The 27,408-nt window shown below is 47.9% G+C and overlaps 1 protein-coding gene across 2 annotated transcripts in view; it reads right to left on the bottom strand.

The window, feature by feature from the left end:
- The window catches only part of ANXA6 (annexin A6), a 102,361-nt gene extending 75,157 nt beyond the window's left edge, over positions 1 to 27,204 (bottom strand). For both annotated transcript variants that reach the window (XM_066590710.1, XM_066590709.1), the window contains exons 1-2: positions 27,059 to 27,204; positions 32 to 79 (exon numbers count right to left, since the gene is read on the bottom strand). In XM_066590710.1, the coding sequence (XP_066446807.1) occupies positions 32 to 43 (12 nt within the window). In that variant the 5' untranslated portion in view covers positions 44 to 79; positions 27,059 to 27,204. The remainder of the gene's footprint in view (positions 1 to 31; positions 80 to 27,058) is intronic.
- Positions 27,205 to 27,408: the final 204 nt, after the last annotated feature.

Below are 27,408 nucleotides of genomic sequence, written 5' to 3' on the forward strand. Positions count from 1 at the left end.
GTCCCTTATATAGACACTACTACTACTGTACCTTTGATGACATGATGACCGGTTCTAATCTCCGGAGGAAACCAAGGACCTGTCAAGAGATAGGAGAGTTATTAGAGAATGTAGAGGAGCAAAGAACAACAACAAGGCTACAAAGAAATGAGGCAAGATCAGGGTATTCAAAATGTAAAGAGTAACAGTACTCAGATAATGATCACTATATTTAGGAATAGGTCATCAAAATCAGATCAGTGAGAATCCGACTCCTGATCACCTTTTTGAAAGAACCATGCTTCTCAGACAAATGCGGTGTCCTCTTCTTCAGTCGTGCTGTAACAGTCATTTGTTACAAGTTTTCTGCAGCTCAGTTATAATACCAGGCACCACCACTACACAATGCATAGTGCTGTGGCCAATATACAACAACAAAGCTGTAGCATTTGCCTGAGAACTGCAGCCCCTTCTAACCTGATTGGCGGGGGTGCCAGTATTTGCTCCCCTATTGATCTGATATTGCTCTCTAAGGGTAGGTCATCAAAATATCTAAGTCTCAGAAAACCCCTTTAAAGAATTCCATACTTTGCTGTATGTTTCAGCTTCACCATTTCAACTCGTTTTAGTATTTGGATGTAAAGAAGCGTATCAGCAGGCAGACATAATGAAAATAGAAACTGAAACAAAAAGCATTTTAGAAAGTTTCAGAAGTTATACAACATCCTAAGACCCCACAGTGACAGGTGCACGTATGACCACAGTGTAGCTCTGGGTTTGGCGTGTGCATTCTATGTAGCAACATGAACTTTACTGCCCAGAATTGTGGAAATGAAGGGGGCATAGAGAGACGAGCAATCAGCCATTGATTGGAATCCTCTAAGTAAAAAAATTAATTCTCAGTTTCTCAAACCAAAACTAAGGAATTAAAACAAAGAACTTCCTGTTAATAATGCATTTTCCTGTCCTTAATGTTTATATATAAATGTATAATGGTTCGCTGCCTTTCCTCTAAGCTCCTTGATACTCCTGTGAACCCTTTTATGGAATATTCTTCACACTGCAGCAATCTTGGCTCAGCCTCACTCAGACGTCTTCCCAGAGACCCGGGAACAAGGAGCTTTATGGATGACTCAAGTGTCTTGGCATGTAGCCGGTATTCTAGGCTGCATGGAGAAGATTTGGATCTGTACCTCCAGTATTACTGCAAGCCAACAACCATTCATTCCCCCGTACAAACTCCAGCTGTCACTACAAGCCTACAGAAAGGTGGACGGCTACTTTGTGTGTCCATAAAGACATTGAAGGGTTTCTAGAGCCTCATGAACATGGCTGTATTCACCCCTGATCCACCCAGTGCCCAAATATGCCATGAACCCACATAGGCCCTCTGATTCTGTCATGCAGCATTATGGGGGGGCCTATCATGGATGTATCATACCAAGTGCCTACCAGCCCGCAGTAGAGGGCACAGGATGCTTATGGATGAGACCTAACTAAGTCGTCCTATCCTGTTTGCATAGAGTTCAAATGGGAAGATGGAACAATGCCTCTACAGCTCCACGTAGCCAAGCCAGAAACCTGCTGCACACTGATGAGGGGCAATCACCCCCAAAAAGTCTGTCTGTGCATGGTTATCTTTGCCTTCTGGAGAAGACTCTGGTTCAGGCTGGCTGCACACGCGTGGGTCGGATTCTGCATGCAAAATCCGACCCTGTGCCCAACTGGCATCAGTGCATACCCGCTTTCTGAAATCTTGTGGATGGCCCGCACAGCCCGCCGTTGGAGGTGCGCAGTACAGATTTTTTTTTTTATAAACCTCTGCTTTTCCCGCGTTATCAACTAGCGATGACGAGGAATCTGCAACCTTTTCACAACGTCATTGCACAAGAGCCGCGTATCGGGCGGTTTTCATTGACTTTATTGGAAGCCATTCGTTCAAAATTAGAACATGCTGCGATTTGTCCTTCATGAGCAGAAAGTCGCAATTGATTTCCACTTGTGTAGAGGAAAAAGCGTTGCATATTCTAATTTTTCGCGTTCCTTGGAATGCATCGCACATTGATTTCAATGGGAGTTCCAATGTCTTGCATGGCTCCTGCATACTGTGCGATGTGCATGCAAGTTTTCCCATTGAAATCAATGGGAAACACTTCCGATCGCGCGGGAAACTCACGAGAGAGGTTAGGAATCTCACAGATGCGATTTTGCCTGAAAAACGCCTCACATCCGCAGGTACATCACACGTTCCTGAGAGCGATATTGGGCATGCTCGCCCGTGTGTAGGAGGCCTACAAAGAAACGATACCCTTCCTGACCCGTAGCGTGCAAATGATGTTCCTATTATTGCCATTATGAGGCTGGGAAAGAGTCCTATAATTGCCTCAGCCTCATAATAGACAGGCATTTCCTACACTGGTCTTTATATAATCTGCACCGGAGTGAAAAGCGCCCATTTTATTCAGATAGGCATATGCAATGTCAGTCCACAGAGAGTGCCGTTATCCCTGCGTCTGTACCTGCGTCTCACATCTGCATCTTTTTGGGGTCCTTATTTCATCTGCATTCACTGCATTTTTTACACGTGCAAAAACAATTTTAAAAAGGCCCAATTGATGTCACTATTTTTGCCCACCGTCGAAGGCCATCATGCTTGCAACCGTGTATATGTTGCGTTTTTACACAATGCCATTGAATTTAATGGGCAATTTTGGTCTGTAAATTCAGGACATGCTACGTTTTTTTTTTGCACGTCTGAATGCACCAATACACATCAATGGGGTTGTAACCGGTCCATATTCTGTCCGTCAAAAGTACACACGTAATAGGTAAAGAAAATACGCCCGTGTGAATGGGCTTTAAAGGTCCACACAAACAACGCTACGCCAGCTAGGAGCTGGCATGGATTCGCTCTATAAATTATAGTAAATGTGTCGGGCCGCATCCCCTCCTGTCCTGGGTAAACACCCTGAATTAGAGGTCAGTGTATGGCCCCTGCACACGGGCGGAAATTCCGCGGCGGGATTTCCTGCAGAATTTCCACCCGTACCCACCTGCATAGGATTGCATTAGATAACGCAATCCTAGGGAGACGGCACTAATTTGTCTGCGTGAAAACACACGCGGAAAACAAATCGTGGCATGTTCTATTTCTGTGCGGGTCTCTCTGCACATGCGCCGGCGCATGGCAAGGAATGGAGACGCTGGGAGCGGGTAAGCTGCAGGCTTCTGCAGTGGCACGGGACCGCAACCCGCTACGAGAATTCTCGCAGCGGGATCCAACCCAGCTGTCTGCAGGCGGCCTATAGAATTCTGGCTTGGTTTCTTATTCCCAATCTTTGTTTCACAGACTTGTTAAAAAGACACATTGATTTGCAGGAATGTGGTCATCCAATAGGTGGAGCTGCAGGGGTGTTGTTCCATCTCCCTTTTTTGGAAGCGCCAGGTGTGGCGCTGTTGCAGGAAGAAAACAGGCATGTTTTTTCCATCACTGTACAAGCGATTTAGTTTTGACAATCCTACAATTTATGTTTCCATTTGTTTTCTCATCAGAGCCTAAATACAATGTGCAGTCCCTGGGTAGATCCGACTATACACCAAGATGTTATGAAGTACACAGTTGTTGTCGACAGCTGGCACCGTGTTTCATAGAGTAGCATAAGGTATCTGATTCTATTCCAATACTGTCCACTGCTGTGTCTCAGAGTAATAAAGAGGTGGATTGGGGGCCAGGGGCCATATGGGGAGCCCACATGGGGGGGGGGGGGGGGTTGGAGGGAATGGGTCAACAGAAAGGGACGAGGGAGTTTTAGGAAGAGAAGAGTTCGGTGCTTCAAGTAGAAGAGCGCATCGAGATGGCAAGCAAAGTCCCACCCCCTCTCCCCTTGTTGGTAGTTATTTGTCGGGGTCAGGGTCTATCAGTTGATTCAGATGGTTCAGTCGTGGTATTTTATTAGGGCTTCAGGTGGGTGGTGTCACGGCAAGTATGAGGTGGGTGGGTATCCTTGGAGTTCTACGTAAATCGGTGGAAGGGGATTTCATCAGCTGTATGGTCAATTGTCGTTGGTTTGGCGCAATTGGGACTCTCATAGGGTTGAGTCCTGAATAGTGGGTTGAAATAAGGTAGTCATCTTGGTGGCTGGTGGTGCCCCTGAGCCAGGGGAATGTCAGTGGGGGAAAAACATTAGTGTCTTATTGAATAAGTTTCAGATTTTTGTAGCTTCAAGGACTTCTTCCCCCTCGCCGTACAATTATTTAATGATTTAATAATCTGCAATATGTTGTTTGTTTGTTAATAACATGGCTGCTGCTGCGGGTTTAATTCAAGCAGTGTGTCATGATTTTATTTCACATTGGGGGTTTGGTGCGTTAATGCAGGGGGGAAGAGTTCAAAAGTTGGTGAGGGATTAGTCTGAAGGCCAGTTTACACGCAAAGATAATCTTTCAAACGATTGAAAGATTGAAAGTTCTAGCGATCTTTTTACATAAAGTGTTAAAGGACACTGTTGGCCATTAACACTTTATTATTTCCATTTACATGTAAAAGGGCCTCCAGGACCTGTTTGCAGAGCTCAGCGTGTGATTAGCCACATGCCCAGTTGTGTACACAGCTGCATTGTTTTCGTCAGGGCTGCCAGCAGATTACAATGTTCTCTGCCGGCTCCCCGTGGAGATAAGAGCATGCGGTCTGTTAGGAGATATTTTATCTCTCTGTGGCTGAACAATGGATTTTAAGTTCAATTTAAAATCATCGTTCAGACGAAAAGTGCAGGATGCCCGCGTTTACATGTAATGATTATCGCTTATCTTTGGTCATTTGAACGAATTTTAAGCAATAATCCTTGCGTGTAAATGGACCTTAAGGGGACTGGACCCTAAAATACCCTTGTCACGTGTCTGTTTGAAGGTGTATGTGAAAATTAGTGGATGCTCTATAGCGCTCGTTGCTGTGTGTAGCACAATATATATACTCACTAGCACAAATGAAAAATTGTCTTTGTTGCCCATAGCAACCAATCACAAAGCAGCTTTCATTTTACCACAGTATTGTGCGAAATGAAAGCGGAGTTCCAATTGGTTGCTATGAGCAATACATAGAGATTGTGGTTTAAAGAGCTTTGATAAATGAGGCCCTCTGTGCGGAGATGTTACTTTAAACATTAACCCTAATTTCGACCAAAGGACATGCTGATTTTTTTATCTTTTCATAGCCAGCTTTCAAAAGCCATGACTTTTATAGTTTTCCATCAACATGGCAACACGAGAGCTTGTTTTTTTTTTGCATTTTTGGGATACATATAGTGTACAGCAAAAATTATTTTGGAGGGCAATGAGGAAAAAGAAACAAAAAAAAACAAACAACTCAGCTCTGCCACTGTTTTTTGGGATTTTTAAATGATGCATTTTTTTCTACAGGTTGGTATGTTTAGGACAATATCAAAATTACACATTTTTTTAAAGCTTTTTCACTTTTGCCTGATGAAAACCATTTTTTATGGAATTTTTTTTTGTAATTGCTGCATTCAAAGTCCCATTACTTTTTTACTTTTCCACTTGCAGAGCTCTGCGAGGCTTGTTTTGTGCGTGGCCAGTTGTAGTTTTTATCGTGAGCATTTTGGCTCATTTTTTTCTTTTAGGCCACCTGCATACAGGCGATTTTTGCTGCACTGCAGATCCGCAGCAAATGCCATCCAAAGCATGCTATGGGAAATTGATTCTTCTTCACATGAGCGGAAATCAATAGCGATTTCCGCTCGTGGAGGAAATAAATTGCAGCATGCTCCATTTTAGTGCGGTTTCCATCCGGATGACTTTCATTGAAGTGAATGGAAGGCGTCCGAACTTGCGGATCCCGCTTCATCGCCTGGCGACAGTGCGGGAAAAATAGACATCTGAAAAAAAAAATCTGTACTGTGCATGTCAGATGGCGGCATACCGGAACCATTCACAGTACAGATGAAGAAAGAAAATGAAGAAAATGACAGGTATGCAAGGTCGCCGGCCACAGTCAAAGCCGGAATCCACCAAGGGAAACCGCTTGTGGAATCCGGCCATGCCGTGTGTAGGCAGCCTTAAATAGCATTTTCAATGCACGCTAAAAAGTCTGTTCAATTTATTTTATGGGTTGTTATGGATGTGACAGTACCAAACGTGTTTTTGATTTTCAATATTTTTTTAACTATATTTATTGTTTTATGTCCCTGTAGGGGATTGGAACCTGCGATGCGATGATTGCTCTGGTCATACACAGCACTACTTCTGCACTGCAGTACATTATTGCTTATCATAGTGATCATAGGCCATGGCAGACCTGAACGCCATTGACTGGTGTTCAGTTGCTGTGGCAATCCATTGTCCCTCTGCTATTATATGGCAGAGAACCAATGGCATCGTAGAAGCCGCGTCCTCCCTCTGTGAATTTTTTATATGCTGCGATCAAAATTGATCACAGCAGGGATCACTATTTTCACTGATCCCCGCTGTAGGCCGGCAGTCAACACTTGAGCTTGCCACCCTAGGACATAAGTGTACACCTATTCACGGGAACCCCTTTTTCACCCAGGGCGTAAATCTATACCTTGAGGGGGGGAAGGGGTTAACGGAGTTTATGCCTCATTGTGCCCAAGACAACGCCAGCTGTAAATACAAGCCTGGTACACCTGTGCCACATATACCAACACATGTCATCTAATCTCTAGAACAAAGCAGACTACACAGTTAATGAATATTGCATAGCGAAACAGCAGATAATAGTCCAGTGTGTTTATAGTCCCAGTTTCGCTCGCCCCCTCGCCAGGCGCTCCCAGGAATGAAGCACATGTTGGGTGGACAGTTCCTGATATGTAGAGACAGCTGAGTATGGAGGACGAGCTCACAAAGCCAATCACCAAGAGCAAATAAAATATTCAGGACTTGTATTGTACACAAAGAAAAAAGGAGTTCCATCATAACCGTATGGGTAACCGGAAGGCGAAATTAGATATTAACCCCTCAAACGCCAGTGGGATTGCAACTCAGATCATGATTAGCGTAGTAACATAGTATGTTAGGGCTCCTTCACATGGGCGAGGACCATGATTCACAACCAGATATCACACTGGCCACCCTGTGGAAGCCCCGTGGATGCAAGGCGTTTGCATGTTAAGAAAAGCGTTGCATCACTACAGGGATAAAGGGAGTCAAAGCCATGGCGGAGGATCATGGAGTTCTACCATTGCTTTCAATAGAGCCGGCACTGTTGCCGCCAGCCCCATTAAAAAAACAATGGGCGATCTCACAGAAAGATAGGACGTCTGTTAATTGTTTCTCACATCGCAGTGTCATGCAGGAAAATATCGCTAATGTGGATGAATCCATTCAAAAGAATGGGGTTCATATATTTCTGCGTCTTGTAAAGCACACAGCTCACTCGATTTTCACCCCAGTGTGAAGGCAGCCTTAGGCCATACAATTCAGCTTATTACCTTCCCCGCACACAAACAATGTTGATCCAGAGGAAGGCAAAACAAAAAACAGAACAATCCAATAAAGGTAGAAGCCAATTTTTCCCATTTAAGGGGAAAAAAAATTCCTTTCTCACTTGAATCTGGCAATCGGAATAATCCCCGAATCAACTATCCTTCTGAAGGAATGAGTGACTAACATGTAATATCATAACACTCAGGATGGGCGTCCAGGCCGGTCTTAAACGCTTTTATCCTGTTAGCATCGCTACGTCCTCTGGCAGAGAGTTCCATAGTCTCACTGCTCTTAAAAAAAATCGGTGTCGAAGCCTTCTCTCCTCTAGACATAGAGGGCGCCCCATTGTTAGTCACAGTCCTGGGTATAAGTAGATGATGGGAGAGATTTCTGCATTGTCATCTTACATATCTACACATAAATATTAGGTCGTCCCAGTTTTTATTTTCAAAATTTTGGTAACCTCTCTGGGTATTGTAGTCCGCCCATTCAATTTACTACTTTAGCTGCCCGCCTTTGTACCCGCTCAAGCTCTGATATGTCCTTCTTGAGTACCGGTGCCCAAAACTGTACACAATATTCCATGTGAGGTCTGACCAGTGACCTGTGAAGAGGAAGAACAATAGGCTGTTTTGATGCACCAACTGATCCTATTTGCTTTGGCAGCATCTGCCCGACACTGGTTACTGTAGTTAAATTAAGGGCTCCAGCACACTGGCAAGAGCGATATCAGGCAGTGATTCATGGACCAATATTGCGCTCGCAAACTTTTAAAAAACCCCTGGATGCGAGGCAGATAGGCTCACAGCGGAGATCCGTCTGCGGCTCCTGTTCCCTGGCGGCGGCTCCTGCGGCGGGATATCACAACGCCCGTAGACAGGCAGCCTTACATTGTTGACTCATGTTCAGTCAGTGATTTATTAGTAGACCCATCTTTTTCACATGTGCGGCTGTTTAGCCCAATTCCTCCCATTCTGTATGTGCTTTTTTCATTTTTCTTGCCCAGATGTAGGACTTTGCCTTTTTCCTTGATAAATACCATTCTGTTAGTCGCCGCCGAGTGTTCAAGCTTTTCTAGATCTTTTTGAATCCCCTCTCTCTCTCTTCCCTAGTGTTAGCTATCCCTCCTAGCTTTGTGTTGTTGGCACATTTGATCAGTTTCCCATCAATTCCCTCCTCCAGATCATATATAAAAATGTTGAACAACACTTGTAGGACAGAGCCTTGTGGTACCCCACTTGGATATGCAGCCATTTATGACTGCTCTTTACATATGATCACTCAGCCAGTTGTGAATCCACCTAACAGTATCCTTGTCAATCCCATATTTAGTCATATTTTCTCTCTCTGGAAATGAGCACTGTGATTGGATTGAGCGCCAGCCAATCACAGCCGGCGCTCAATGAACCAATCACAGCCATTCAGTGATGTCATTCACTGAATGGCTGTGAATGATCAAGCGCCAGCTCTGATTGTCTGGCGCTCGATTCAATCACAGCGCTTACTTGCTGAAGCCGGGAGAATTCAAAGTCCGGTTTACCAGAGAGAGAATCCTCTGACAGCGTCGAGGATTACACAGCAGCTTGCCACAGCGCCTGGGAGATCATTGCGGGGGACACAGACGCCGGCTGCGAGGTGAGTATTGCAGTGTTTTATTTTCACCTAGTGTAGCTATGGCTTATTTTTGGGGGAGGGCTTATATTTCAAGACCCCTCAGAAAATCAGGGTAGGGCTTATTATTGGGGTAGGTCTTATTTTGGGGGAAACACGGTAACGATTAAAAGATATAGTAGACAAGCATAGCATTGAATAATTCTATCATATTATATTGGGCATATTCAAAAGTGAAAAAAAAAAGGCTACATGTTTTTCTACTTCTATCATTGCAGTCATGATTTACTTAGATAGAGCAGAGAGGAGGTACTAGACAAATAGCTGAAAAAAACTCTTAGATAGGGATAACCTAAAGGATAGAAAATAAATGAACTAGCATAGGACTGACCTTAAAAGACCCCAATGCATTTTCTGCCAGATACGGCTTCATTGGGGTCTAAGAATAGTTATTGTATGCTAATAGCAGTGAAACCTCTCATGGGACATTGGTCTGCAAAGAGGTTGATCACTTATACTGCATAGATGCTGATTGGAGGCAACCTCAGCCCTATACAGTACTAAGATGTTCAAAAATAGAGTTGTAATTAGATGCTACAGGAAGTAATCCCTCATGTGACACATCTACTCCATCAGTACTAATGTGAGGCAACCTCAGCCTTGTACAGGACTAGGATGCGTGAAGTAAATATGTACGCAGCATCTGAACTAATAAAAATTGCAGTTCATTAGGATCACAGTACGTAAAGGCTCATTTACAGACAAAGACAATCTTTCAAATGTTTGAAAAATTGACAGTTTTAGCTATCATTTTGCATAAAGTGCTAATAGCAAGTAATGTCCATTAGCCCTTTATCAGATTCATTTGTGTGTAAATGAGCCTCCATGAGCTGTTTGCAGACCCCAGCATGTGGTCTGAGCTCTGCACACAGCTCCATTGTTCTTGCACGGCTCTTAGCTGAATACAATGTAATCTCTAACTCCCAGGCAGAACACAGTGTGCGGTCTCTCTTATCTCTCTCTTTGGCTGAACAATGGATTTTAAGCTCACCTTAAAATCATCCTTCAGCCAAAGAGTAAACAATGGTAGCATTTACACGCAATGATTATCACTCATATGCCATCGTTTGAACGGATTTTGAGCGATGATTATTGTGTGTAAAGGGGGCTTAAGAGAGATGATACAGGATGGTAATTTTTCACACAAAGGCTAATTTCCATTTTGCTACTACTGTAAATGCTGCGGAATGCCCATGCGGACCCTACGCCCCGTGTATATATAAAACTCTGGAGAAAAGGGCAAGTGTGGGGGATATATAAGGAAATCTGTCTGATGATAAGAAAGTCTTGCAGTAAAATGTTCAACCACACTAAGGCCACTTGCACGCGGCAGAGCTGGATTCCGGCTGCGGAATCCCACATAGAATCCAGCTTTGCCCCTGCGTAACTCTCTTTTCTTTCTCTGTACTGTGGCTGTCCTGGTTAACACGACGGCGGGCATGCGCAGTACAGATAATTTTTTGTAAATGCTTTGTTTTGTAATGTCAATTACGGAAGGCCCGCGGATCGGACGGCTTCCATTGACTTCAATGGAAGCCGTCCGCCTGGAATCCAGGCTAAAATAGAGCATGCTGTGATTTAATTTTCGGCACATTGTGCGCGTGGAGCAGAGGAATCTTCATGACATCTATCGGCAGTATGATCCTAATGTTTTCTACCGTGCATCCTACACTGCTTATTAGCCGCTAGCTATACAAACATTAGTCTAAGATCTATGGGGGTATGGATCTTAGACTAATGTTTGTATAGCTAGCGGCAAACACAGGGGAGCTAATAACAACAGAAGGGCTAAAACACATGGGCGCATGCAGCAATACACTCGCTGCTACGGAGCATAGTAGCGCATAATGGGACTAAAACACGCCCATCTGTTTAAGGCCTGAAGGGATGTCCCTGCCTAACACAACTGCTTGTAGCCCTGGCACACAGTCAGACAGCACCCGCCATGGAATTTCTGGTTGTAGAACTTAAGACCAGGCTCATAAGAACATATCAGAATTGCATATTACACGCACACAATACGTGGATGGCTTCAATGGAAGTACATTGATTTTCTATTGTCACATTCACACTTGCATATATTTATTGCGCATATTACACTGCACTGACAACGGGAAGCCTTCGGAGGAGGTGGGGGGGGGGGGGGGGGGGAGCGCCACAAAGCATGAGATCAGCTGCAGGTATGCCGCTGATTTCCAGTCAAAATATGCAGCAATGGTACGGATTTTGACTGTTTTTTGGATGCAGAAATGCTGCGGAATTTGCTCCATGTTTTTTTTTTTTAAATCGCCCTGTACTTTATATAACAGTGGAGGTAAGATCATACATGTGATAAGCCCTGCCCCTGACCACACCCCTTTGACCCTAGGAGAATCTGGTCAACATAGTTACAGATTAGAGGGGATCTGAACATAGAGAGCTCCACTGATCCTAAGAACGGCCATCCAGGAATGAACAGAGCCACGGCTGCTCCCTTCATGTCAATGGAGCCACTGGAGATAGCCGAGTTCAAGCCCCAGCTTATTGCCAGCGGGTGAAAAATTACTGAAGAAATTCTAGTTCACCAACCACCTTGATACCAAAAAGACTGAGCACGGAAGTGTTCAACCAACCACATGTCCATTGACCACAATACATCTGGCCTTCTCTATGCTACTAGGGTATATGGTGATTGAGCTGCCCTGCAGTATCAGGTGATGCATATTTGGCTCCCTTTTCTGCGAGTTATGTCTTTGTATATTTTTTCTCTCACCTGTGATTTATTTAGTTAATAGTGAGATAGTGTAGGTTCTGACGTACGAGTAGTGGCCTTGTCGCAGCCCATCAGCTTACGTGTTTTGGCCAAAATGCAAACTAACACCTGCATTTATCAGTGTTTTTTTTGCATGCAGTGTGCTATAGATGCCCTGCCAGTGTGGCACACTGTGGTGATATGGGACAATTCACTGCTTTGCCAGTAGGGGTTGTATTTCTCTATGGTGTGGCACACTTCTCTATGGCTGATATCCTTGGTATCAGTTCATATTTGTGGACTATGTTGTCTGCCCAATCTTGGGTTGAGTTGGGTGGCTGCACTGAACATTTAGCTCCCTCATATTGTAATCTGGCTCTGCATCTCACTAGGGAATATGGCGATTGAGGATCCTGCCTTGCAATATCAGATGATACATATTTAGTTTCTTTTTCTGTTAGTTTTCTCCTCGTTCTACTATTGCCTGGGCTGGAATATCTCCATCAGTTCCACTGAAATGAAGTGATTGGCATTGCACATGTATGACCGTTGCTCCATTCTCAGGATTGGTGAGAGTCCTAGCAATCAGACAACCCCTCCTCCAATCAGAAAGTTAACTTGTATCATGAAAACACCGTAGGGAATAAAGTATTTTGGCGTGACAACCCCTATTAGGACTAACCGAGTTCTGTACTAACAGAGTACAAATCTCATACATAAAGTAGCTGCCTCCGCCTGTGTAGAACCAGCTGTGCACTCACTGCAGGCATTCATTCAATGCAAGACGTTAGCCCGGAGCCAGCCGGTAGCTACACACCTTGGAGGAGAACGTTCCAGAGCCTCTCCAAAACATTATATATCCTTGCTGTAGAAAACCTTAAGCTCATTGTTCAGCATCTGCTTGTTCCTGGAGAGTGAGGATTCCGAGCTGCACCCAGGCGAGAGCCCATCTGGTAAGTGACCCTGGAGATTAGTCACCAAAGAAGCATTGGCGGTTCTATTTATAGGTAGATGGTTCACTTTGTTAACCCCTTAAGGATGCGGCCCTCTGTTTTGTTTTTTTCCCCATTTTCAGTTTATTAAATTAAGGTACCATTTAATGGGAAAAAATGCAATTTCGACATTTTTTTTTCTGACGACATTCACCGTGTGGGATGAATAATGTGTTACTTTGGTAGATCAGGCTTTTATATATTTTAGTGGGGGGTTTTTTGCCATAAATATGGGACGGGTGGGGATGTTAACTTTTTTATTACCTTTTTTTTTTTCCATTAATTAGTAAAACTTTTTTAAAACTTATTTTTACTTTTTATTTTTTTCTGATCGCTCCTGCTGTATAATATCATAGTATTACATTGTACGCGATCTGACATGCAGTCTTTCAAGCCATGCCAAGGCATGGGAAACATCAGAAGGCTGCAATTAGCTCAAAGACAGCAGACACCTACGTTGTATGGAGCGGGAATGACCCCCAATCATGCTCCACACAAACCCCGAACCCCCATGGTGTAACTGTATGTCATGGAGTGTATAGAGGTTAAAGGACTCAATATCAGGCATCTCCTAATAGTCCACCACTTTGAGACCACCTCCCCAGACCTACTGTAGGCTAGGTTTTTTCTACAGTATAATTAGAAATCACCTACATCGTATGGATATTAAACTTCTTGCCGTAAGAGAACCACCCATGTCAGAGACCATTCTTCACTTCAACGTCTGGCGGTGCCTCAAAGATATCTGGGTGTAAATACCGTCCCAGGGTAGTGGGAATGGCAGCCGCTATTAGTCTAATGAGCTCCCGATGTGTTCTTTTCCTGCACAATTCCCAAGTGTTTCATGCATCTTCTAGCGTATTGTGCGCATCGCCATTGCAGGAAAAAAGGGCATGCTGCACTTGTTTTGCGTGACCGGAATTTAAAATATGTAAAACTGTCCTAAATTGACAGGTGAATCCTTTTTTTCCCGCAACATTGATTTTAAATGTGTACCATAGTTCATGAACCACTGGGATCCCCATTGTAAATAATGGGTCCCGGAAACCGCACACGCAGAATCCATGCTGTTATCCCGCCCTATGAACAGAGTCTTCACTTGGCTTCATAGTGGTCATTGATGGAGCAGGAAGAAGCGGTACATGCACTGCGAGATACATGATCTGTGAAACTGCACCATAAAGAGACGGTCCTTTAAGTAAATCCCATTAAAGGCATCACCTCTATATTGACACAAATGTATGTTGGCACAAATCAGGAATTCTTCAGTGCGAAACAGAAATTTATACTCAAAATACTGGAGCGCAAATCGAAACAAGATGTAAGAAAATAACCCAAGTTCGTCTTTCCTAACTGCGGCAGTGAATAGACCCAGTCATGAAAACCACTTGAGTTGGAGACATAACGCATTTCACTCCCTGACCTGAGAGTGGACGGGGGCCTTTGTGGTTTCAAGAATGGGAGGTTTGTCAGATTTTTTTTCCTAAATATAGAGCCTTATGCATATTCTTGTTACCGCAGCCAATCAGAACCTAGCGGTTATTAAATAAGCTGCACCTTCTTGTCCTAGCAGTGTTTGTACACTTAGCGCCTTATGACTCCGAAACGAGTAGAGCTTTAATGGACACAGCAAGTTGTCAGAAGGCAGTTAATGGGAACTTTAGTTGTAGTGGTTACAGGTCTATAAAACAGGAGTGAGGGGCTGGAGGCTTACCTTCTGCTTATGTAAGGGGCGCCCCAAAGACACTTCACCTAAGCTACTAAACACGCTGGAGGTTGGCTCTCAGAAAAAAATCTGATGTGTGCCCATGGATAGTGAGATCTTCTACCAAACACTGATTGTCCACAACCTCTGTAACCCCTAAACTACACTCCATTAATGGTCAAAGAGGAGGAGATCTAATAAATGCCTAATATCTAAAGGTATAACATCCCATGCTGTATATTTTTCCTAAAGACCAATTAGACGGAATTTCTGGAACATGAGAAATCTTACACTATTTTGACATTTGCTAAGCAATTTAAGTGGTTTTCCGGGATTAATACTCAAGATAGGTCATCAGATCAGTGGGAGGGGGAAGGAAGAGGGGGGGAAGGCGCTCAGGATCCCTGCCAGTCAACTCATTGAAGAGGTCATGGCAGTCAGGTGAGCGCCGTAGCCTCTTCTCAGGCGTGTGATGTCACGGTCAATGGTCACATAGCCTGGGAGCAGCTCAGATCCATTCTAGTGATTCAGTAGCTACACCAGGCAGAGGCACTATCCAATTACAGCACTGTGCCTGGAAGGCCGTGCAGTAACTGAGGCGCTCAACCAGCAGACTGCCACAGATCTGGTATTGATGACCTATCCTGAGAATAGGTCATCAGCATTATTCCTTGAAACCCCCTTAGCGCTATAGGATGTACAATTATGTCCATGCCTGTGGGGTGGCTTGATAGACTGCCTGTCAGATCACGGTATAATGCAGTGCTATGGCATTACATCACACTGCAGGAGCGATCAAACCACCGAAAGTTCTTGTCCCCTCTCTAAAAAAAAAAAAAGGTACAAGTTTTAAAAAAAAACTTTTACCATATTTCTAATAAAAGAATCTAAATAAGACAAAAATACATATATGGTATCGCTGCGTCTGTAAAAGTCCGATTTATCAAAATAATGAGTTATTTGCCCCGCATGGTGAACATTGTTAAAAAAAAAAAGACGACAGAATTGCGTTTTTTTTGGTGATAAAAAGTGATCAAAAAGTCGTCTGTACTCCAAAATGGTACCAGCGGAAACTTCAGGACGTCCTGCAAAAAAATGAGTCATCGCACAACTAGAAGATGGCGCAAAAAATAAAAATAAAATTAAATATCTTTAAAAAGAAATACAAGTAGTACAACAAAGAATAAAAACTACATACGTTTGGTATCATTAACTTTATTCTATGGGTCAGTGCGCCATAGAAACAAGCACCTAAAAATGGCGAAATTTCATTTTTTTTTCTCATTTCACTCCACTTAGAATTTTTTAAAAGTTTTTCAATACATTATATGGTACTTTAAATAGTACCAGTGAAAAATACAACTCGGCCCGCAAAAAATAACAAGCCCTCAGATAGTGTTGGCGATGGATAAATAAAAGAGTTATGATTTTTCTTAAGGGGGGTGGGGGGGTTGGGGGATTTAAAAAAAAGGGCCATGTCCTTCAGGGGTTACTTAATAAAGACCATTGGGTGAGGTTAGCTGCAACGTTAGGTCTCTTTCACACAAGCGATGCATTTTCACGCAAGTCGCATTGCATCAAAAAAATCACGACAACGCTGCATTGCAAAAGATATTAGCATTTTCTCGTCTATTCACATGGCCGCATCGCATGAAAAGGATGCTGCAGCGGTCGGCAGAATGGCTCTAGTTGGCCTAAGTAGCTAAATAGAGCCAGCTGTCTTCAACTCCCTCCCCCTCCCTTTTGTTTCAGCTCCCATAGGAATCTACGGGAGCTCCCTGCAATTTTCTTCAACAGATAAGCCATGACCTATCTTTTGACGCTGCGAGAAAAAAATCGTGGCCAAAAAAAATTGCCGGCAATTTTTGTTGCAAATTTTTTATTTCTTTTTAATTTCCCTCAAGGCTAAAAATCACCAATGAATGCCTCGAAATCTATAGCTTTACATGTTCTCTAGTGGCTAATAGCAGCGAGAAAACGCTTGTCTGAATGAGGCCGTAGAGTGCAACACTCAACTATCCCTTATAGCAGTGATGGCGAACCTTTTAGAGACCGAGTGCACAAACTGCAACCCAAAACCCCTTTTTTTTGCAAAGTGCCAACATGTCAGGGGCGGGGCTTATCACAACGTATGATTTTACCTCCGTCGTTCTAAAAAGGACAGGGCCGCTTCAAAACAGACAGCGTGTGGATTTTGACTGCAGAATGTACTCAGCGGAAATTTCTGTATCCAAAAAGCAGTCAAAATCTGCACCCTGTCTATTTTGAAACAGCCCAGCCCATTTCCGCCACATGCAAACATACCCCAGCAGTATTAGTGACCTCACGTCGGCCCCCGGTACAATAGTGACCCCCTCGCGGCGGCCCCAATACAATAGTGACCCCCTCGCGCCGGCCCCAATACAAAAGTGACCTTCTCGCGGCGGCCCCAATACAATAGTGACCCCCTCGTGGCTGCCCCGGTACAATAGTGACCCCCTCGCGGCGGCTCATAGTAAAATGGTGACCCCCTCACAATGGCCCTCTGGTATGATAGTGACCCCCTCACGGCGGCCCCCGGTACTATGGTGACCCCCTCACGGCGGCCCCCGGTACTATGGTGACCCCCTCACGGCGGCCCCCGGTACTATGGTGACCCCCTCACGGTGGCCATCATCGTTTGTGGTGCTGCCGCCGGCGCTCAGTGACCTGGTGCCACCACCTCTCCCTTCAGTGTCCGCGCCAGCAACTCTGGTCCTGCCGCCGCTCCCTGTCCTGACCCGGGTATAACGGAGTCGTTGCTGCTAAGACCTTACCTCCCCTTTTCCCCACATACCATTCGCCGAACAAACACCGACACCATCTGTTGGATAAATTTGGCCACAGCAGCCATTTATTAACACAAACAACATGAATACATTTCAACTTATTTCACCCCAACCTTAATGATAACAATATCCCCCAAATGTACCTGGAAAAGGACCTTGGAGCCCACCCCCTGTATTTACCACATACTGCCGCCTCACCCCTACAAGGAGATAGCTGTCCCGGTCACCCGCCGCAACTTGGCTGACTCAGGCGACGCTATCCCCAAGAACTTTTTTAACTTTTTCCTCCCGCCGCAGGTCGGCAGACTCGGGAGCCCAACGACACTCCCCATTAACCTCCGGCCGCCATCTCTTACCGACCCCGAGGCCGGCTAGCCAGTCCTGGCTAGCCTCTCCCACCGACCATTAGGGCTCCGCCCTATAACCCTGGAGGCGACAGGTCCCAAATTCCAACAAAGGAGAGGAACAGGGGGGGCTATGTAGCCCCCGCCATTCCCCCCACTACCTTCTATACGGGCTCCAAGGGTCCCTCTCTCTCCCCCGCTGCTATGACAAGAACTCCCTCTCCTGTCCCCACCTCCCCCTTCTTCTTTCCTCTAGGGCGGGCGGGTGGGACTCTCTTGCTTGTTCTCCACTTCTTCTTTCGCCGCTCTGAGCCTCTCCCGTGCTTGCTCCCCCTTATATAGTGCCTCCCGGCTGAGGCCCCGCCCCCTCCCAGAACCCACTGCACCTGATGACGTCACTCCTCCCCGTTCACCCTTTCATGCCGCCTCCCGCCTATCGCCCTGCGGGCTTCCGGCTCCGGCGGTTCTTGACCCGGGTATAACGGAGTCGTTGCTGCTAAGACCTTACCTCCCCTTTTCCCCACATACCATTCGCCGAACAAACACCGACACCATCTGTTGGATAAATTTGGCCACAGCAGCCATTTATTAACACAAACAACATGAATACATTTCAACTTATTTCACCCCAACCTTAATGATAACAATATCCCCCAAATGTACCTGGAAAAGGACCTTGGAGCCCACCCCCTGTATTTACCACATACTGCCGCCTCACCCCTACAAGGAGATAGCTGTCCCGGTCACCCGCCGCAACTTGGCTGACTCAGGCGACGCTATCCCCAAGAACTTTTTTAACTTTTTCCTCCCGCCGCAGGTCGGCAGACTCGGGAGCCCAACGACACTCCCCATTAACCTCCGGCCGCCATCTCTTACCGACCCCGAGGCCGGCTAGCCAGTCCTGGCTAGCCTCTCCCACCGACCATTAGGGCTCCGCCCTATAACCCTGGAGGCGACAGGTCCCAAATTCCAACAAAGGAGAGGAACAGGGGGGGCTATGTAGCCCCCGCCATTCCCCCCACTACCTTCTATACGGGCTCCAAGGGTCCCTCTCCCTCCCCCGCCACCGCAAGCGAGGGTCGACCACCTTGACCCTGCGCCGCCCTCCACACCACCAGCGCCCGCTCAATGCCCTCTTGCAAACCTTCCATCCATAAGTCCATCCCGATGTCATTCAAATGAACGCCATCAGACCTCCAATAATTACCAGTGCCTTTTTCTAGATCTATGTGCCGCACTGCAATGCCCCCTTTTTCCCCCACAAATCGTGAAACTTCTTTATTCAGCTTCACTCTCGCTCTGTTCAAACCCTTTTCTGAGCGCGCTCCCCTCCATACCTTCCTTGGTACTAGTTCTGACCAAACCACCACTACCCCCGGGTATGACCCCTGTAACCTAAGGAAGTCATACCGAATGTCTCGTGATAAGTCCCTAAATCTCCTCTTACCCAAGTCATTCCCCCCCGCATGTATGACCAATACATCCGGTGCTCTGTCCCATCTCACTCTCCTTTCCACCTCCTCCAAAACCGTGCCCCATGACATGCCTCTAATCCCCAGCCACCTTATCAGTGCTTCACTTTTAGGGAATCTTAATTGTCTGCCGTTGGGCCGCACCCCCGCTCTCTCAGCCCCCCAGAAGACATAAGAATGGCCCAAGATCCACACTAAAGCTGGATGACCATCTGCAAAACAAAAACAACGGTATAATTTATTAACAGGCGCCCCTATTTTTTCTCTCCCCCCCCCCCCCACCCTCACCCCTAGCCTTAAAGCAGGTGAGGGCGAACATAGGATCCAAAACGTCCCGACTCCCAACGACCTATTCTCTTTATTGCTTCCACCCCATGCCTCTTACTGACGCCTCCGTCGCTGCTCCCACCCTAAACGAGTGAGACCCAAACTGCTCTTTATCAAACCCCGCCACCTCCAGTGCCCGCTTAAATATCGTTATAAATTGAAAACGGGATAAAAATTGGCCATTCTCATGGCACAACAAGGGGCCTGTCTGAGATTCTACCCCTCCCCTATACTCCTCCCATGTCCTCCTAGGGCACATAAGGGCCCCTGGCACCTCGCCTAAACGAATTAACTTACCCCGCCCTTGCTGATCCGTCTTAGACCTACGGATCCGCAATTCCAACCTCCCTTCAACTAACCTTACGTCCTCTGTCTGCAAACCACCCCCGGAAGTTTTGCTGGGAGACACCAACTCATTTATCCTGAATGCTCCGAAAAACGCCAGAGAAAACGCCACTCTGAACAACCGCCTCTCAAATTCGCTACCGCACACAATGTCCACTGCTCTACCCAATTTCTCCAAAATGTCAAAGGAAACCGGTCGCCTAGTGTCTACCCTCCCCCTACCTCTTCTTAAACCCTTCAGCGCCTGCTTCACTAAAAAGTTCTTTGTCACATCCCCCACCCCCCTTAACTTAAAGCCAAATGCTATTCCCGCTATAAATTGGTTTACCTGTGCCACTGACCTACCCCCTTCAGCACTTCTTCCCAACCAACTCAGCAGCAGACCTACTCTGTCGTCTTCTGAGTGCGCGCCCCCCTCTTGCCTCACCCAGTCTTCCCACTCGTTCCACGCTGCGCCATACGCTGCCCTGGTTCGCCGAGCCAATGACCGCTCTATCAGGCCCCCCACTGCTCGCTTACCACGCTCCAGATTTGATCCGGGCATTTGCTCCCCACCATCTCTGCACCCGGCGCCAGTGTCCGGAACCGCTCCCACTGAAATCGAGAGAGAGCATCCGCAATTGAATTTTCAACACCAGGAACGTGAGCCGCAACCACCCACATGTTTAGTGACAGCGCTTCGAGCACTAAGTGACGCAGCAAGTTTACCACCGGGGGGGATGATGCCGAAAGGCTGTTAATTACTTGCACCACCCCCAAATTATCGCAGTGAAATTTAACTTTTCTGTCCCGGAACTGGTCCCCCCACAGCATGATGGCCACCACTATTGGGAATAACTCCAATAGCACCAAATTCCGTATCAATCCTTCCTGTTTCCACCTCTCCGGCCACTCCCCCGTGCACCATTTCCCTTGGAAATAGGCCCCGAATCCTGCGCTGCCTGCCGCGTCAGTATACAACTCCCAGTCCACATTATTGCTAACCTCGCCCATGATTACCGACCTGCCATTATATTTTTTCAGGAAGGTGGACCATACTGCCAGGTCTGCCTTGTGACTGGTCACCAAACGGATAAAATGGTGGGGTGCACGAATCCCCGCTGTGGCTGACGCCAGCCGTCTACAAAACACCCGGCCCATGGGCATGATCCTGCAGGCAAAGTTCAGCTTGCCTAACAGTGACTGCAGCCCTCTTAGTGTGATTTTTTTTACTACCTAGTGCCGCGCGTACCTCCTCTCGCAAGTCATCCAATTTATCCTTTGGTAGACGACACACCATCGCCACTGAGTCAATGGTGATGCCCAGAAAGCTTAAACAAGTAGTGGGCCCCTCCGTCTTATCAGGTGCTAACGGCACCCCGAACCGCTTCGCCACCCATTGTAAGGTGCCCAACAAGCTCGCACAAATTGGCGATCCCCCGGGCCCCACACACAAAAAATCATCTAAGTAATGAATGATCGACTGCACCGCAGCCGTATCCTTCACCACCCATTCTAAAAAAGAACTGAATGCCTCGAAGTACGCGCAAGAGATGGAACATCCCATGGGCAAACACCGATCCGCAAAATAATCCCCTTCCCAAAAACACCCCAACAACCTCACACTTTCTTGTGATACCGGGAGTAGGCGAAAGGCCGACTCCACGTCAGCCTTCGCCATCAACGCTCCCTTCCCGTACTTTCTAATCCATTGAAGTGCCGCATCGAACGACGTATACACCACCGAACAAAGCTCAGGGTCTATTCCGTCGTTCACCGATGCGCCCTTTGGATAAGATAAGTGGTGTATAAGCCGAAATTTATTCGGCTCCTTCTTTGGGACCACCCCCAAAGGTGACACCACGAAATCTTGCACCGGCGGTTCTTTAAACGGCCCCGCCATGCGCCCCAAAGTCACTTCCTTTTTTAGCTTCTCCGTCACCACTTCCGGATATTCTAACGCCGATCGTAAGTTTTTCAACGAAAAGGGGACCCCATGTAACGGGGGCGGGATGTGAAAACCATCCCTAAAACCCTTAAACAGCAACTCCGCCTTCTCTCTATCAGGGTACCTACTTAGATGAGGTACCATCTCTCCCAGAATCACCGGGGTCATCCCTTTTTGTAAAACCGCTGGGACCCTTTCCCTTTCCTTTTTTAAAACATCTTGCTGCCCCGTGGGACCCTGCACTGCAATGGGAGCAGGCATGGCGAAACTTGCACGTTGCACCGAACTTGCACTGCCCCTCATTGAACTGCCAACAGTACCCGGGCCTGCTACCCCCCACTGAGCTCCCTTGCCCCCCTGCTGAACTAGAGGCCAGGCCGAATGACCCGGCACTGCCCTGAAAGGGCTGTCCGAATCGCGCGGGGGCCATCACCCTCAACCATAGACCTATATCTTTGTGCTCCCATCTGATAGATGGACGCACCGCCTTACGCTGCCTGAACTGCTCATCGTAGCGCAGCCAGGTCTGCCCCCCGTATACCCTATACGCCTCCCCTATTGAGTCCAAGTAGGAAAAAAGGCCGGAACAATTGTCCGGTGCCTTTTCGCCTATCACACTCGCTAAAATGGCGAACGCTTGTAGCCAATTAGCGAAAGTCTGGGGAATCAAGCGCCATCTCCTCTTCTCCTCCTCCTCTTTTTTAAACTCCGTTCTTTTCCCCTTGTCCAAATTGAATTTTTCCAAGGGGAGGAGGGAGAATATCTCGACATATTCATCCTTCCAAATCTTTTCCCTCACCTCTTTTTTGAGATGGGCCCCCAGAGGTCCCTCAAAGCAGACGTATACTTCGCCCTTCGCTTTGTCGTCTAACCTTATACCCTCCCCGTCCTTTTCCGTCTGTACTGCTACCGTGACGCCTGCTGCTGTACCTACCTCCGTAGCACTCGCTATAGCCCCCGTTTGGAGGCTTTCCCCGGTGACTAGTGATGTCACCGTGGGTACCCGTTCTACCAACAGAGGGGTTTGCGTGGTTCCCACCGCCTGTCCTACCCCAGTCCCCCCAGCAAGGGGTTCTAACCGACCCGCCTCTATGCTGGATGACGCACTGCACGGCGAGCTCCATGCTGTGACAGGCGACGGATTATAACCCCCCCCCCCCCCTGCCGTCTCAGGAAATCTATCATGAAGCCCAGCAGCGCAGTTGCTTCGCTGCCTACGCCTGGTGTGGCTCCTGTCGCTGCGCTACCCCCGGCTCCTTGCGCAATACTATCCCCGCCATGTATCGTACGGTTAACATTGTTAGACATCCCATACATATCCCCCACATGTTCTCGACGATCAACATTGCTAGACATAGTGTATATATCCCCCACATGTTCTGCACGATTAACATTGCTAGACATAGTGTATATATCCCCCACATGTTCTGCACGATTAAAATTGCTAGACATACTGTACATAGAGCCTGACTCACCTGGCTGCGTAGGGGCTGTGGACCCACCAGCCGCCGAACCTCCCGATTGAGCTCCTTCCTGCCCTCTGCCGCGCTGCGACCGCTCTGCCGGCCCTGCAACCGCCTCCGCTCTTCTTGGCCCCGCTTGACCGTGGGTCACCTCTGTAGTCGTCCCCCACCTTCCTGATGCGCTTGCCGTCTGACCCATAGATGTTCCGGGCCGCTCCACTCCTGACCCACTGCAGGGCTGTTCTTGCTCTGCAGAGCCGCTTCCTCCTCTCCCTCTGCTCTTTGCCTGCTGATTAGCGTTCGGCCCCGCCCCCCTCTCAGCACGGGACCTAGCGCTGCTCGCCGCCCTCCTTCGCTTCGCAGGAGTTCTCCCTGCCTTGCTCCCCCTGCCTGTTGGTGTTGCCGGGGGGAGCCTGCTCTGTGGGGGGGGCCGGGGAGATACTCCGCCTCCTTTGCCTCCGCGAGGGACCGTGCTCGGGGCTTAACCTTTCTGGTGCACGGGCCCTCCGCGGCCTTAGCTCTTTTGTGTGCCCCGCTGGTGCTGCCGCCGTCGGCCCCACACCCCTCGCCAAACTGCTCTCCTCCATAGGAATTGCTACTGCTGCCTCCAAGCTCCTTGCCGCCACCTCCTGCGTTGCTGCCGACGCTATGTCGGCAGCCCTGGATGATGAGCCAGCCGCTGTGCTGAGTGCTTCGTCTGAGAGCTCTAATAGCCACTCAAGACCTCTTTCCTCCGCCGCTGCCCGGATTCTTGCAAGGACCGCTTCCATCCCTTCAAGCAGTGCGATCTTCGGGCGCTTCCTTGGTTCTTTTGCAGCCGGTTGCTCTGCCCTCTTCCTGCTCCGCACGGAGTTCTTCTGTTTTGCCGCCGTGCAGGGCCCCCACGTGACTTCCGGTCCTTTTGGATAAGCCGCTCCCCTTCTTCACCGCTCGGTTCCACGCTCTTCTTCTTGCCCACCCGTCTCCTTCTTCAGCGCTCCGCGATAGTGCTCAGCGCCCGCCGCTCTTGCTCCACCCGACAACTCCTGCTTCAGCGCGCCTGGTCCTCTTCAGCGCCTGCCGCTCCCGCTCCACCCGACCGCACCTGCTACAGCACGCCGGTCCTCTTCAGCGCCTGCCGCTCTCTTTCCACCCGACCGCACCTGCTTCAGCGCACCTCGGTCCCCTTCCGCGCTCGCCGCGCCGCCTTCCGTGCTCCCGATCTACTTCCTCCGCTCGCCGCTCTCCTAACTCCGCTATTCTTCTCCTCGTTCCTCTTCTTGTAGTCTTCACTCTCTTGCTTGTTCTCCACTTCTTCTTTCGCCGCTCTGAGCCTCTCCCGTGCTTGCTCCCCCTTATATAGTGCCTCCCGGCTGAGGCCCCGCCCCCTCTCAGAACCCACTGCACCTGATGACGTCACTCCTCCCCGTTCACCCTTTCATGCCGCCTCCCACCTATCGCCCTGCGGGCTTCCGGCTCCGGCGGTTCTTCATCCCACCGGCGCTGCATGTGCTGCTGCCGGGGCCCCAGCCTCTCATGATGCTGCCCATGCCTCTGCTACCTCCGCTTCCTCTCCTCAGGCCACACACACCCCCAGCCAATCACAAGCTGGGGGTGTGACTACATGTCAAGTTCATGTACTATGTCGCCACCCCTAACTTCCGGTGGCGACATAATGCAAGAATACTGACATCGGGAGGGGGGAGGAGAATCCTAGCTGCACGCTGATGTCATTGTGTGCTCTGGGATCAGCGCCGCAAGCTTCGCAGCTGAGTGAATGCCAGCAGGGGAGCTGCAGCCCCTGCCGGCATTCACAAGTGGTGAGCAGCTGATGGCAGCGAGGGCTCTGCGTGCCGCCTCTGGCACGCGTGCCATAGGTTCGCCACCACTGCCCTATAGAAATGAATGAAGTGATAGTGGACGAACGTGATGGCCGCTCCATTTAAATAGGGGGGTCAGGGCTACCGTTCTCATGATCAGGGGTCACAACAGCCAGAGCTAGAGAGAGCATGAGTAACATGCTGGATGGTGCGGGTTTGCTGCCCGGCCGCAGGTCCAAGGTGAGTAGGGCACAAGAAGGGGGCCCTCTTATTAAAAGGGCCACTACTGGGCGGACTGCTGCTATTGGGGCCACTACTGGGTGCACTGCTGCTATTGGGGCCACTACTGGGCGCACTGCTGCTATTGGGGCCACTACTGGGCGCACTGCTGCTACTGGGGCCACTACTGGGCGCACTGCTGCTATTCCGGTCCCTACTGGGGGCACTGCTGCTATTCCGGTCCCTACTGGGGGCACTGCTGCTATTCCGGTCCCTACTGGGGGCACTGCTGCTATTGGGGCCACTACTGGGGGCACTGCTACTATTCGGGCCACTGCTGCTATTCGGGCCACTGCCGGGGGCACTGCTACTATTACTGAAGGAACAAGTCACCACTTCCCAGAACTAATAATTGCAGCTCTTATAATGCCAATTGTGGCTCTCAAAAAACAAATGAAATACGAATCAGTGTTAGTATGCAGAACTAAAATCTCCCTCTGTTTTCGCTTTCCTGCTAATGTGTTTGTCAGTCCTTACTGCAGCCTTGTAATTGTATTCATAAACTGCTATAGTGGCCCTTCCAAAACTGAAATTATTACAAAGCATGAAAGAAAACTGTGAATTTTAATGGTAAACTGAAAAAATAAATCTAAGAGATTTTATAAACCCCTGAATTTCGAAAGTTAATGAGGAGAGTGAGCACAAAGCATCATTTGGCAGAGCTTCACTGGAAGACCACACCCTACCATGTCCTGACATCAGGCAGCGTGTTAAGTGGCGAGACGATCAGCATCAGCATGCTGCAGATAAGCGGCACATGACTCGTGTCTGCAGATCTCACTGTAATCACATCATATGATTATTTTACCTGATCGCCTTTTATTTACATACAAAAATATAACGACAACCAAAAGTCCACTATGCTGTAGGACCCGGGTAGATGTAGCAGAGCCGAACTTACTATTTAACTATTTAGTCGCTGCATTCTTTACACATGGTTATAAATAATAAATCACAGTATGTAAAGGAAACAAAAACGTGTAGAGTAAGTTGGCATCATGGCAAACCGTAGTTCACAGCATGGCAATTAAAGGGGTATTCCCATCTAATACAGTGATGGCACATCTCTAGGGTCCGAGTGGTGAGGGTCTGAATTCTGGGCCCCTTACCAACCCTGGTTATGAAGGGGCAGCAGTGCTTTAATATTATATATAGAAGCCCTTTAAATTTTGGCCCCGTGCCCATTGGCTCTTGGGTATTGTATCAGTGGAAACTGTACTGTATGCAGCAGGACACACCCAGTCTGCTGTACTGTAGGTGATGATGTGTAATTGTGCCCATCCTGGCATACGGCGCTACCAATGGTCCAGTAGATTACTAGCAGTCAACTAAAAAGTGCATATTAGCCAATAACCACCATCATTTTCAATGCAGTCGCACGAATCATGTCAGATGTAGCAGCAATATATAGCATGAGGCAAAACCACAAATATTGCTCCGCTACACCCAACAACCTTAGCTCTGCTATATCCGTATATGCAGAGCAGATATAAACAATGTGCTGTAATGTTTTGCCTATTATATCGGATTATTCTATACTGCGCTAAAACTTTCTGCACTCTTCAGGCCAAAGCAGGAAACTCAGACATCAATGCAAAAAATTTGCAAATCTCATCAGGTTTCCTAATTTAGCCGCAGAGAGAGTAGTATGAGCCGTGAGCGCAGGGAAGAACAAAGGGTATGGGATGTCCTTGGAGCCCAGGCCAAGTGCCAGCTGCTCTACCCATTGTGCAGAAGAAAGAAGTAGGTTAGGACTTACTTGAGAGAGGTGGGTGATCTCAGGGAGATGGCAGGCAGGAGACTTGTGCAGAAGGAGAAGAAGAGAGTCTGCCCTCCTACACTGGAGCAGCTGCTAGCACAGCCGTCACCGTGATGTCAGCAGCAGGCGGCAGCCCTGCTGGCTCTTACTGCTGAGGTCTGAAGTGACTTCTGGGGGAGGGCCGGATCCTACCCCTTTATGCGGAGCTATATAATGGGCCAGGCTGCTGGGAAATGTAATGGGACGTACAGTACATACATTGTCCATCGCTTTATACGGAAACTCTGCAGGGACTGCCATGTCACCGATATCACAAGAGATTCCTTTCGGCTCCAATCACACGGGGCAGT

The sequence above is a fragment of the Eleutherodactylus coqui genome, chromosome 2 (assembly GCF_035609145.1).
Source record: "Eleutherodactylus coqui strain aEleCoq1 chromosome 2, aEleCoq1.hap1, whole genome shotgun sequence".
Taxonomy (NCBI): domain Eukaryota; kingdom Metazoa; phylum Chordata; class Amphibia; order Anura; family Eleutherodactylidae; genus Eleutherodactylus; species Eleutherodactylus coqui.